The 14,646-nt window shown below is 35.7% G+C and overlaps 1 protein-coding gene across 2 annotated transcripts; it reads left to right on the top strand.

Moving 5' to 3' along the window:
- The first annotated feature begins 12,198 nt into the window (after positions 1-12,198).
- Positions 12,199-14,646, top strand: LOC113576047 (procathepsin L-like). 2 transcript variants are annotated; one of them, XM_027007943.2, is made up of 7 exons: positions 12,199-12,331; positions 12,669-12,787; positions 12,921-13,073; positions 13,332-13,556; positions 13,882-14,047; positions 14,245-14,362; positions 14,547-14,646. In XM_027007943.2, the coding sequence occupies exons 1-7, from the start codon at positions 12,199-12,201 to the stop codon at positions 14,644-14,646; spliced, it is 1,014 nt and encodes a 337-aa protein (XP_026863744.2). The 2 variants fall into 2 exon arrangements, with proteins under 2 accessions (XP_026863744.2, XP_026863743.2); XM_027007942.2 differs by having other exon boundaries at positions 12,199-12,327; positions 12,665-12,787.

The following is a 14,646-nucleotide window of genomic DNA, read 5'->3' on the forward strand; positions in this document are numbered from 1 at the left end:
TTATTTATTCACAAAGGTGTATGTTTTGTAAAAAGTCCAGTTGCATAGTTCTTGTATTTGTCATGTTAAGTATTCCACAGATTTTTATTTTGGGGTTATCCTCTATAAGAAGCAGTGCTTCACTACAATATTTGTGTAAACAATTTAATGATTTAAAATATTTAAACATCATATTAGCAAATATAATAATTAGTAAGTATAACAATTATTTAAACAGCTGATTTGTTGAACTGCAAAAAGACTTTGCAAACATTTCTGATGCAAGTGAAAATTAGGCTTCTTGTGAAGAATGAAGAGGCTGACATTCTTCATGGTTCACAGCTGCTTCATAGTGTAAACAAAATATTCAGATGTCAAACACTTAAGTTCTTCAGCTCGTCATTTTGGCACAAATAAATGTTGTGCAAATGTAAGATATTTGGTCATGTTTACAAGTTATATATACCGGGTGAAAATAGATAAAAAGAGAGTTAACAAATTTTAAATCACAAAAAAGTGGATATATTTTACTTGCTGCCAAAGCCAAATGTGTTCCTACTGAAGGGTTTGTTCTCTGCTATGCTGTACTCCTCTGTTCTGCCGTCACAAGCCATCTTAAACATACACTACTTTACACACCATGACATTCATTTATGTCTCTCTTATTCACAATGTATCTCTATCTCTAGTTTTTCATAATGTATGTCATTAGAGCTCTAAACTCCTAAAACATGAAAGACATTCCGTTAAAATATATCGATATATAAGAGGTCACAGACCCTGCAGAAAAATTTAAAAATTGAATTAAAAAAAAGGTAACATACTTTAGGAGTGGGGAGTGAAACTGCTGATTTAATTTATTTAACCCTAAGCAACTTTATTATCTTGGGCCATTTTTGAATACGTCTCATTTTGCCTTTATATACCACCTTAAATAATGTTTACAATACCAATCATTGGAATATGTGTTTTCAGCACAATGTCACCTATATAACCTGATGTAAATTTATATTTTTTTCACTTTAACATACTTTATCAACATATAAGACAAAAATACACAAAGCACAAAGCTGAATTAGAAAAGGTATGGTTTTATAGTATAAAAAACACAAATATACTCACTGGAGTATTTTAAAGACTCAGACTGAAAATTAAAACACAGGTCGCAAATATGAATATGTAAATGTTAAATTGAGATTAAATTAAACTATATACAACTATTTAATTGTATGTAGTTTCTGTTTGGTCTATCGACAGCAAACAAAAACTACAATGGTCTTTCCAGTGAGCACTTTTGATGCAATTTTACAGCATTATTCAACTAGACTATTTTTTCTTGCTGTGACGTCTTGAACCAATCATGTGGTTTGATCACACTGGCGTGATCAGTGACTCCAGAGGGCTATGTCTGTTTGGTGTTTCATAGCAATTTCTAGATTACCCAGACACTTAGCACCCTGTGAGATTTTGTGTGTATCTATAATGCATGAAAGGCAGGATGGGCAGGCTTCTATATTAGGCTTAATCCAGAACTGTATAAAAGGAGTAGAGGTCAACAAATGTGAAGTTATAACACATGCATATCCATAATCAAAGTCAAATGTAAAGGCAAACAGATATGATAAAAATAAGCATTGATGCTTAGAAATTTATATAGAAATGGTCAAACTGAAAGCAAGAGAGGTGTACTGTAAAGGTACTGTGCAAAAGCCTTAGGCCACACAAGAAATTGTAGTAATTATCTGAGCAGGAAGTGTTTATTTGAATGTAAAATTATTATGTAACAAAACAATAAGCACTAATACTATAAAACATCATCATAATATCTATAATATACATAATGATGATGAACATAAATATGATCATGTTTCAAAAAAGATTGATATTTTGAAAAATGTCTAGAAGGCCACACTTTTGGTTCTCAAACCTCTATTCAAGGTTTTAGAAACCTTTCTGTATGATAATGAATCAAGACTTAAGAATTAATCTGTTTGATCTCCCCCACCTGCACCACCAAATGGCAAAAGTGACGTAGTCTCTAAAATGGACATGTTGACCTACCCCAGGAAGCAACTCTGAAACGAATGTTTGACTTTGTCCATCTAAAGCCTGTGATAGATTGCTTCTATGGAGACACACATTTATCCACTTGCAGGGCTTATTTAAATATTTAGATGTCATGGTAGCATCTCTCGTGGCATCCTCTCCTGTGGTTAAAAGGTTGGAATAGGGCAGTTGAGACATTCTCCAAGAACGCATTCTTGGCTACTGAGGAAGCTCCACGGTCCACAGTAATGACTGTTCTGGACTGAAAAAAAAACAGCTTTTAAGATAGCAACTCTGATGACAAATTAAGAAGGGAATAAGTACTATAAAGTGTAGACATATTACAGAAACACAAACAACCAGGATGACTGTCCTTATCCTCTGGATTACTCACTTGAGAAGAGCAAAGTGTCTGCTAGCAAATAGACTATGTGAATTTTTACGAGTTCAAATGCAACAAATTGTTGAGCAAATAAAGGATCATTTGTTTACTTGAAAAGACGAGAAGCTAGAATGTAGACTCCAGAAGACTTTGACTTTATACTTCATTGTTCTTTCAACACAGAGAAAGCTATATAAGTAGATGAGACAGAAAAACATCTGCCTAGTTTGGGAAGGTCACAGTCTCACTGATGAGGTCACAGCCTCACTCTTGTGGTCACAGTTTCACTGACGTGGTCACAGCCTCACTGTTTAAATAAAAATGTAAATATTGGAAAAATATTGTTAGTTGACTGCAAGTCATCACAATACCATCATTTTATATACAACAATCACACCAGAATGTGATAGTGGAGACACCGGGGGAGCGAGAGACGAGGCTGCAAGGAAGTGCTCTTTATTTTCCATCATAAACAAACGAAGAGCAGAATAAAAACAAAGGAATCAAAATACGTCCTTAGAGTATCGTCAAGCTCTGTTGAACACACGATAGTTACGACCACTAATGTGCAGCGTTGTGTTCCGGGACCTGCAGGTTTAAGTAATGAGGGAATGAAATAAGGAACAGGTGAGCAGGATTAATTGGAAGGTGTGTGCTGTGATCCTGAGCCGGAATGGGTGTGTCCCTCCTGCTGGATGACTGGCCAACCGTGACACATACCCCTTGCATTCCACTTTTTTCATGTTTTCTAAACATGTTGAAAAGTTATAATAAATAAATAAATATGCATACAAATAATACAGAAAGATGTTGCATCTCACTAACATCCAAGTAAGACCTTTGGAGCTCACAAGCAAAATTATCTAGCCATAACTAACATTTTTTTTTTAGGCAATAGGTTTTAAAACTGGCAAGCAGCTGTTCTGTCTGTTTATATGGTAGAAGGACATAGTGTCCACCAACTATCAGCAGACTTTCAAATAATTATCAACTGTCAACCAACTTTCAGTACATCCCCCTGCCTTGGTCTGTTCACATTATACTGGGCTGTGCTGTACTGAATGTGGATTGTGCGTGTCCATTTTCTGGTAAATAATGCCACACCTGAACATTGACATTTACTGCATATTATGTCCACTCAGTAAAATACAAATGCTGTTTCAGAGTTTTCTCTGAGCCGCTTGAATGCGTGCTTCATGTGTGGGGCTGAATAATAATAATGTTTTTTAAATAATAATAATAATAATAATATTTTGCCATCTCAAATATGGAATTCTGTAACAGCTGAGATCAGTTCATTAAGAAGTACATTTCATATCCAAGATTACATTTTCACTTTTAGGAGATGCTCTACTCAAAAACAATTTACATATATTTATCAGTATGACAATATGTGTGGTTCCTGGATGTTGAACCCATGACCATAGCATTGCTAGAACGTATTTGATATTTGGTCATGTACAACACATGCAAAGCATATTTACAAGTTAGATATGGACTTATATTTATAAATATTTACATACCAGGGGTGCAAATCACAAAAAACTGGATATATTTTACTTGTTGCCAAAGCCAAATGTGTTCCTACTGAAGGGTTTGTTCTCTGCTATGCTGTACTCCTCTGTTCTGCCCTCACAAGCCATCTTAAACATATACTACTTTACACACCATGACATTCATTTATGTCTCTCTTATTCACAATGTATCTCTATCTCTAGTTTTTCATAATGTATGTCATTAGAGCTCTAAACTCCTAAAACATGAAAGACATTCCATTAAAATATATCAATATATAAGAGGTCACAGACCCTGCAGAAGAAAGAAAATTGAATTAAAAAATGGTAACATACTTTAGGAGTGGGGGGTGAAACTGCTGCTTTAATTTCTTAATTTATTTAACCCTAAGTAACTTTATTATCTTGGGCCATTTTTGAATATGTCCCATTTTGCCTTTAAAAAATGATTACTATACCAATAATTAGAATATTTGTCTTCAGCACAATATCACCTATATAACCTGATGTAAATAGATTATTTTTTCACTTTAACACACTTTATCAACATATATGACCCAAAAAAAACCCCCACAAAGCACATAAAGTTGAATTTGATGGTTTTATAGTAAAAAACTTTAAAGACTCAGACTGAAAATGAAAACACAGGTTGCAAATGTGAATATGTAAATGCAAAATTGAGATTAAATTAAACTATATACAACTATTTCCCTGTGTATAGTTTCTATTTGGTCTATCAGCAGCAAACAAAAACTACAATGGTCTTTCAAGCCAGCACTTTCGATGCAAGTTGACAATATTCAACTTGACTGTTATCTTGAACCAGTCGTGTGGTTTGATTACACTGGCATGATCAGTGACTCTAGAGGGTTACATATGTTTGGTGTTTCACAGAAATTTCTACATTAGCCAATAATAATAATATTTTTCCATCTCAAATACGAAATTCTGTAACAGCTGGGAACAGTTTTTAAGAAGTACATCTCATTCAAGATTACATTTTTATGAGATGCTCTATTCAAGAGCAATTTCCATTTATATTTATCATTATGACAGTATGTGTTGTCCCTGGGTGTTGAAGCTTGCTCTGGAAAGTGAGCTAGGAACACCCAGGTTTTTTTTTCCATGTATTGCAACAAGGCCCTTTAGCACAATGAAGATATTAAATATGATCTAAAATGTCTTTTTTTTATATGCCTTTAAATTTATTTATTTATTTATTTATTTTTATGTAATAGCTGTGCTGAGAAAGTGTGGTGCATATCCAATAAGGTCTCATGCTTATACTGTGCTTGTGTAGACAAATATGTCAGAGTTTTTTTTTTTAATTTCATCATTTGTTGTAAATCTTTTTAATATGTATTTTCTTTTGCTGTTATTTTATCTGCATTTATGCAAAATTCAGTTCTCTGCCTGTGTATAATTAATTGCATTGTCAGTTTACTTCAGTAGAGGCATCAGGTGTAATTGCATTATGTAGTGCACAAGTTATATTATTTGTTTTCTTTTGTAAGACTGACTTTATAATTTAGGAATAAGTTGCAATATTATAATTATTTTGTTACATAAGTAAAATGACTATTATCTTGAAGGTATGTGCAAGCCTTGTTGAGATGTTCTCGCTTGAGTTTTTTTACTTTGGTGTCCACCTGCAAGCTAGCAGCAAGCATGGCCTTTCAGTACACTTTACTAAAAAACTTTGATTTGATATGTATGAGGTAACATAAAGACACTTGAGGACAAAAGACAATTCCCCTCATCATAGCATGCAGCCAATGAGGTATTTTGTCTGTCTATTTTACTTTAGTAATTTCACATGCTGTGCATGTTATTGTTTTATGTAAATTATAAATGATATGTTTTATTTTATGTCTGTACTAGTCAACATTAGTTTCACAGTGTATTTGGAGAAGGACATCTTGAATAAACCAGTAGCAAGAAAGCTACTTGTGTTCGCCTGTGTTTCGAGGGAATCAGGTATTGTTGCACTACAGAATTTACTTATACAGGCCTTTCTGCCTAATGTTCAGAATACATTGTGAGCAGACAAAAAGCAGATATATGAGCATTTTCCAGTCAATTACACTTGCGTACATTGCTGTTACATTTGTACTATCTTCCAATCCCATCATTCATCCAAATCCCTTCTCTCCAAACTGATAACAAAAACCCCTCCTTAAAAGATATGCAGACTTAACATTTGGCTTTCTATATGGTGTCTGCACATGTAAAATAAATAACATACATGGAGAGCTGCCTCCTTGATGTTTACTGATTGGTTAGAACAAAATAGTGTTTACATTTTTTACTTACATTACATTTTTTACTTACAGGACAATCACAGAGACTTTTTTAATTCTCAGAACATCTTTTTAGTAATAGCTATCAGAATATAAAGACAACTTTAATGTTGATTCTATGTCAAATTATTGTTAACTCTGTACTGTTTGTCTTGAGGAACTTTGAAAGTCCATTGTGTTTATATTTGTTTCTTCCAATTACTACATTTAAGAACCACAGAATTATATGATCTCAATGAACATGATTAAAATAATTTTCTAAATGATTATTAGTTTTATACCTTTTAATTGATGTAATAGAAATTTAGTAGAAATTTGGAGATTTATTTTGCCTGCTATACTGTTTTGTAAGAACTTTGGAGTTTGTAATAATGTGCTGATCACAAATGAGTGAAAGCTCTCGCTGAATATTCATCAGCATTCAGCCAGAGGAGGATGAGTCCCCCTTTTGACTTTTACTTTGACATTCTGTAGGTCTATTGCTATTAATCACATGCAGAGCAGTATTATTCATAATGCATCTAGTGAAATGTCTTAACATCTCACTTGTTCAGTATAATCACCTGTCTTTAGGCTAATCCTAGTCTTTAGGCTAATCCTAGGCTTCTGACAAGCAAGATTACAGCAAGATAAAAAAGACAAGGTGCTGTATGCATCTAGCTAGGGATACAAGTTAAGAGCAAATGCATTTACAATTTAGTACACACAGAGCTCCTTAATGCTGAAGCAGGTAACAAGTTATTAAAATAACTTTTGTCATTGTTGCTAAATCTGTCATTATGTCCTGAGAGTAGTAAAAGAGACATATAATCTGTGAAAACATTAGGCTCTTCTGGCTCCACCTAGTGCTCTTCATGCCAATTTCAAGAATACACCATGCCTAAATCAAAACAACCAATCAGAGCCAGGAGGAGCATCTGACAGACTGTCAATGACTGCACATATGTGTATACTCTCAGTCAGTCAAGCTCAATAAATGAGCTTTGCAAACATACCCTTATCCAGAGCAACTTACATATGCGTTTATGTGAATCAAACCCATCACCTTGATGGTGTTAGTACCTTACTCTACCAGGAAAACTATCAGAGTCCCTACTAGGAACTACCAAATGATGCCAACTAATATGTAATGAAAAATTAAAGAGGACACATGGAGATTGTTTTAAACGCTTATTGCAGTGTATAGTTTACGGTTAAATTAATGCACTTCATTCTGGATGACTGTGTGGATTGTGTAGCTTGTAGTATTATTGAATTGAGATATTGGTAATTAAAATGGGTATTTTTAAATTCTCTGATTTCGTATTAATTAGTGTGATCTGTTGTAGCCCATTTTAAACACTTTTCTCTCTAAATAAGAATTAATAAAGTTCTAATAAATAAGTTTGAAAATTTCATTAGTTCATCTATATTTGGACCTGTTAGACATACAAATGAAGTGAGTCAATGTGAATAAAGGACAAGGAGTGTGTTCGAGTGGTAGAGTCTGGTTTCCTGAGCGTTTAGAAAGGTAAGAGTTTTGGCTATTTTTATAGCAAGAAGGTAAACAAATTACTAATAAATGTTTTGCTGATTTCATGGTTCAGTCTTCAGATATTCATGTGGAAAATGTTGAACTCTAGTGCCCATGAGCACCTCTGCTGGGAGAGACCACAAATGCTGCATTTTGGAAAGGGTTTACATTGTGGTTAATGCTGTTGTGCTGTGGCTCACTGTTATTGTGAGATATATTCATACTGTTAGTGTTTATGTGACATCAAAATTTATGTGCCGTGAGATTTTGGTTGTTTTCACAAATGCAATTTAAGTTGTTTAGTTTTTTTTGCAATGTGTTTTCCTGTAATATTGATTTATTTGTATTTTGCATTAATGTATTTGATGTCACTTAACAGTCATGTTCTTTATTTTCATTTGCTTCATTATTGCTGGGCCACCATAGAGAAATAGTGCAATAAACCCTTTACTGAATAAACAAAGAACATAAGAGAAGGTTTCCTGTCTAGAGACAGGGCATGATTTATAAACATGTAAGATTTAGATAGGCGTGGAAGCAAGTATGGGGACCAGAAAACAATTAGGACCAGAAAAAAAAGCAAAATCACATGTCAAGGCTTCTGTTTTGTCAAACAACATAATTCCATTAAAAGACATGCAAATATATATCATTCTCAAAACTTTTCCCAGCTTTAATTTGAAATTGGAACCTATAAAAAATGAATGACCACGCTTAGTCTCAATTATAAATAAGAAGTAACCTGTTGAATTGAAAGGATTTAAAGTGATAATAAAGTGACAGGACTGAAAGGATTTAAGTGATAATTTATGACAGCACAAGATTGATGTCTGCTTAAGACTGACTGAAGACTGCATAGTATGGAAAAGACAAGGTAACAGAACACTTAGGGTGAGGTGATCCAGCTAGGGTAGGGATGTATACAGTGTATACAGAGTGCAGTATAGAGTATGTAGTGGGCTATTTTGAGCATAGCATTAAACAGAAAGTAAGGTGTGATTTCATACATGCTGCAGGTGATTCAGTGAATTCAGTTCCCCCCATTTCCCCTAGAATTTCACGTGAGACATCTTCATGCCTTCATCCTATGCTGCATTGACAGGATTAATTGGTGCATGTGAGTTATAACATTAGCTTTTTGTTTCTATTCTTCTGACTAAGCTAAATTTACTTCGCGTGTAAAAAGTAAATTTAACTGTAAAAATAAATCTTGGTGTACATTTAGGCTTAAATGTACTTTGCAATTAAACCTGTACTTGTAACATTGAGTGGTAAGAAGGTGGACTTATGTGCAGAGAAGAGCGAGATTTACTCAGGGCAATTCCAAAATCAGAGTCATTTAGGCAGTCTAGGGTCAAAGAGCCAACATGGAGAGCACGGGGGTACATGACTAAACAAACACAAGAGTACACAAAAGCAAACCGGGAAATCAGGCTATAACAAAAGACTAGGGAACACTCGGGGCTAAGGCTACGAGAACAAACTTAAACAAAATGATTCAAATATACATACATGGAGTCAAGAAACAAGCACAGCCACATAAACACATTCAAATGAACAGCAAAAACACTGGGATCCAGACAAGGTTTAAATACATGAACTTAATACTAGAAACGAGGGACAGGTGTGGAAAATCAAATGAGGGGAGGAGAAAACAGAACCAAAAAACACAAGACAGGGAAAACATGGAACACAGAAGGGATTGCTCATGACAGTACTATAAAGCTTAGAAGGTGTTGTTAGGAGAGGTTTTATTGTTTAAACATTAGTCAGATAATCTTCCTGTCACGGTGCACCAGGCACTAAGCAGGAGGGACGCACTCACTCACACACACACACCACACCGACCTTTCGCTTGCCTTATGCTCCCTCCTTACTGCCAAAATCACTCTTGCTTTCACTTGTTTTTACTCAATTTTCAGCTTCTGAACAACAGCTACAATTAACGCATCAGTTTGATTTTAATTAGGTTATCTTTAAATAATTAGTGGAAATGCATTCCTCAGAGACATGTATTGTTCGTAAATGTATTGTTCACAAATGTGATTTCCAAATGTGGTGAGTTCAAGTACTGTTTTGAGATGTGTGCAAACAATCTCAAAATGTATGTAATGCAAAGTGCCTCTTTTCACATACTGAGGCAAAATGGCCAGGCTAGTGTATCATGCACATTCTAAGCATCCTCACTGACACAAAGATTTTGGTAAGGTAGGGATATTGTAAAACCCTAAAGCTAATCCACTGTACTCTGTAGACTTATAGGTCTTATAGGTTCTTATAGCTCTTATAAATTCATTTTTGGCATCGTACTAGGATATCAGGGATATGCATGTCAGCTTTTTCTCCTCACACCATATGCTGACCCTGGAATGGAGGTTCATAACAAGACATGAGCTTGCATTGGAATGGCCTTTGGGCAACTGAAGGCCAAATTTAACTGCCTGAGGCATGTGTGACACACCTCCCTGTGTATGTGACATACTAGATTGCACAGTCCTGCACAATTTGGCTATCCTAAATACCAAAAACCACAAGCAGAGCCATTTGATGACACTGTTGTACAGGACAGCAATGATGGCAAAGCTGTCAATGGTATGTATCCATGGCATTTAAGACAGATATTACAGCTGTTTTATTATTTTAGATTGCTGCATCAGTACCATTCACCTCATGACTTGCCGTGCAGTGACCACTAAATGAGGGCTGTGTGCCTTGTGACCTTTGGGCTCCCACTGCCTTTAAACAGCAGATAAAATACATAATATTACTTATTCCACAGGAGGATCCACAAGCGTCAGGATACTGCCCACCTCTACAAAGTATTAGACCTTCAAATGCAGTTGAAAAGAAGGGACCAGTTATCCAACAAAAAATAAAATGCCTGTCACACAAGAGTGACTTTCATGGGGGACAGTGACCTCTGACGATGTTCTCTCCTGAGAGAGAACCTCTAGTCCTGAGATAACGGGTCAGTTCTTATTCTGTTCGTAGGTCAAGTCCTCTGCAGGAGACAGACCCGTTTTGGGAGAGCCCTCACCAGGGGCAGTCACAGCAGCCTTCTTTCAGGTTGCTACAGACAGTAGTTTTAACTGTTGTTATTGTCACATAAGGTCATAAGAACAGTGAAATTCTTATGCCACAACTGCATTTAGGGGACATAGGGGCACGGGAGCTCTGCAAACAGATAACACAAAAAAACAAAGAAGATGCATAAGATGGTGTTGTAAATAGGCAAATTAATACAGTACAGGCTGAGCTGATAAAATGAAACAACTGCTTTGCATTTATTCATGCGTGCTTCTTCTGAAATTAAAGAATCATATCAGAAACTGAAACAACGCCAAGAAGTGCTGTATTTGCTGCACTGAGCACTGCTATAACAAGACCAATAATATGATTGTCAGTTTAACTGTTGAGAGTTTGTTTTCCATTGATATAAGATTACATTCTTGCATTCCTTAGCTCTTTAAAATAAATGTTATCTGTACAGTGTAAGGGCCAATTTAATTGTTGGAAACCTTAAGCTGCTGTATATGATCTTTCGGTGATGTGCGGTTATTAACTAAAATGATCCTTACGCTTAATATTTTGTCTGAAGTTGATAATTGTGTCAGGTTATGGAGAATAAAATGCTTGTAAACGTTTATCCAAGGGTGTGGCTTCAAAGAGATGACTCCCTAGCAGCCAATAAGAAACTGTCTTCCCTCTTAGAAAGCTAGATAAAGTTGGGGTGCTGTAAACACTACCGATGTTGGCTTCTTGGACCTGATCTAGAACGTAGGTATATTACTAAACCTGACAGCTCCTTTGTTCCTTTATTAACCTAGGTTTATAATGTTTGAAAGATGTCAATTTTCAGGAGGGCCTTTTATGATTTTTGTCAGAGTCTGCTATGTTACATCTGTTATGCTTTTGTTTGTTTGTTTTCATAAAAAATAAAAACATTGCTATGAGACTAGCTTATTTAATAGTTACCTGTATGTCTATATGACATTTAATTTTGATTTCAGGTTCAGTGTTCTGATTCACACATGTTAGAACCTTGAAGTTTTCAAGTGTAATAGGGTAGATCCCTGCGGAGTCCATATGCAAAACCTCTATTTCTATACTATGTGTTTCAGTTTACAGTTTTCTGCTTGTAATTAGATCACTACTCACTGATCAATCAGTTCTCTCCATGACCAATTCTCTCCGCTTTCTGTAATCAATTTATAAGCAAAGTCCACTAAAATGGTTTGCATAGACTTTAAAGTTTATATTAAGGTCAGCTTTTCATAGGTACTTGTATCACAATATATCTATCACCAAGTAAATTATAAATTCACATTTGAGCAGATTTGTTAGCATTGTTTACTGATCGTGTTTCTCTGAACCACCTTTAGCCTTTATCAGAATAGCCTATGCATTGACACTGAAAGTTTTTACTTTTTGTCTCTCTGTCACCCTATCAGAAACTGTGCAGTCATGTTGCTGTTCGTGGTATCTGTCCTTACTGTGTGCATGGGCACTGGGACTACAGCACCTAGTCTGGATTGGCAGCTGGATGACCATTGGCAATTCTGGAAATCTTGTCACAATAAAAACTACCATGAGGTAGGTGGGAATGCAAGAAATCAACACTGCACCGAAACAAAAGATCCTGCTGCTTCACAGATAATCAGTACTGGTTACAATTCTTAAACAGGTTACTGTAGTATCACTGGTCTCAACAGTACTAGGTATTTACATATTTGTTTATATTGTTGGCACTTACCGTCTTTTTTTTTTTTTTTCATGGAAGCCATTTGTTAACCTAGATTGTGTTTTAGTAAATATGTATTTTAGTTCTATCAATAAAATCATTAAAAAGACAGGACCTCATCTTTGAAGGTTAATTTTAGACAAAGGGGACATAAAGGTGGTGATGCTGAGCTATATCTCCTTCCTGCAGAAAGAGGAAATCTGGAGAAGGATAGTGTGGGAAAAGAATATGAAGAAAATTGACCTGCACAACCTTGAGTACTCTTTGGGCAGGCACACCTACCGTCTTGGAATGAATCAATTTGGTGACATGGTAAGAGGTCAGATTTGGTTTGTCACAGTGAATAGTATCCTTAATCAAAGGGTTTTTGAAGTTGACTCTAAGATATTTCATTCAGAAGTTTCCTTGACCTTATTCACTTGATCAGCACAATTTCTTTCCTCAGACCAATGAGGAGTTCAGACAAATGATGAATGGCTACAAATACAGTCCCAAAAAGAAATCCAAAGGCTCCCTGTTCATAGAGCCAAATTTCATGGAGGTCCCTAGGCATGTGGATTGGAGAGAGAAAGGCTACGTCACACATGTGAAAGATCAAGTAATTTTTTTTCCTTTTTTATTTAAAGGCATTGAAATTCAAGTACACTACTATCTCTTTCATGTACAAATGAACTGGGGAACAAGCAAACATGTCAGTCTTTATGAGCACAACATATGGGAATAAACTGTTTGACTTAAATACCCAAAGCAGGCTATTACAGATACTGTACAAGAACATGAAACTGTGTTCCAGAGTATAAATCTCCTTGTACTGCTTTTATCCACCATTCTTATGTATTTATGTTCGTGATCTCAGGGGCAGTGTGGTTCATGCTGGGCCTTCAGTACTACAGGAGCCTTGGAGGGCCAGCACTTCCGTAAAACAGGCAACCTGGTCTCCCTGAGTGAACAAAACCTGATGGACTGCTCTTGGCCAGAGGGCAACCATGGCTGTGATGGGGGCCATATGGACCAGGGCTTCCAGTATGTCCAGGACAACAATGGTATTGATTCGGAGGCATCTTACCCTTACCTTGCAAAAGTAAGGAAAAATGTCTTTCTGGATGATTGATACAACAAAACACATCTGTGAGCTCAAAGAGGAATCTTTCTGTTCCAGAATTATTGTTGACTTTTTTTTTTTGCATAAGTTAAAAAGAGAATCTTAAAATGAGGCAACTGTGTGGAGTAATTATTGCAATTTTTAGCATGTGTAGTTGCATAACAGCAGCAGGCTGCAAAAAAGGACACTAAACTATAGAGAAGCCTGCCAACACTTAAAATGTAATTGTTTCTACTTATGTATTTCTGAGCACAGCTGTGATATGGGTGTGCTAAGTCTTCTGCCCCACCACCACCTTTTACAGGATGGGTCATGTCATTATGACCCACAGTTTAATGCTGCTAATGACACTGGATATGTGGACATTCCCAGTGGTAAGGAGCAAGCTTTAATGAAGGCTGTTGCTGCTGTTGGCCCTGTGGCAGTTGCCATTGATGCTGGTCAACAGTCATTCCAATTCTACCATTCTGGTGAGTCAAAAGAGCAACGGATCTATGTGTGTAAAATCCATGTGTGGCTTCAGAGGTTTTAATAGACAATGATGATTGACATTTGGTTTTACTTTGAACTTTTGGTATTTAAAGGGTCAGTTCAATGTGAATGAATATTTAATACTTATGATAAATACATTTATTATATGTATATCTTTTTTCCTTGCTTTCTGTAGGAATATACTATGAGAAGAATTGCAGTACTAAGGAATTGGATCATGGTGTTATAGTGGTTGGATATGGCTATGAAGGAGTTGATGAGGATGTAAAGAAATATTGGATTGTGAAGAACAGGTATATAGTAGAAGCCTTTAAATATTTTATGCTTGATGTTCTAGCTAGAAGACTGGAATTTTATTTCACATCCTCTTTCAGAAAATGCTGGGCTTGTATTTAAATGCATTTTTCTTCCTCAAATTGTAATAGATTATTTTAAATGATGAACATAGCTAACCATGACCCCCTTTCATTTGACCAGCTGGAGTGAGAAGTGGGGTAACAAAGGCTACATTTACATGGCCAAAGATCAGAACAACCACTGTGGCATTGCAACATCAGCCAGTTATCCCTTGATGTAA

Source organism: Electrophorus electricus, chromosome 1 (genome assembly GCF_041902795.1).
Source record: "Electrophorus electricus isolate QZ-2024a chromosome 1, ASM4190279v1, whole genome shotgun sequence".
NCBI classification, from domain to species: domain Eukaryota; kingdom Metazoa; phylum Chordata; class Actinopteri; order Gymnotiformes; family Gymnotidae; genus Electrophorus; species Electrophorus electricus.

Bases quoted from the DNA above. Each gene is read 5' to 3' on its own strand.
- LOC113576047 (XM_027007943.2), top strand. From the start codon at position 12,199: ATGTTGCTGTTCGTGGTATCTGTCCTTACTGTGTGCATGGGCACTGGG. The intron at 12,788-12,920 runs GTAAGAGGTCAG...TTCTTTCCTCAG, and splicing joins TGAATCAATTTGGTGACATG to ACCAATGAGGAGTTCAGACA. The intron at 14,048-14,244 runs GTGAGTCAAAAG...TGCTTTCTGTAG, and splicing joins ATTCCAATTCTACCATTCTG to GAATATACTATGAGAAGAAT.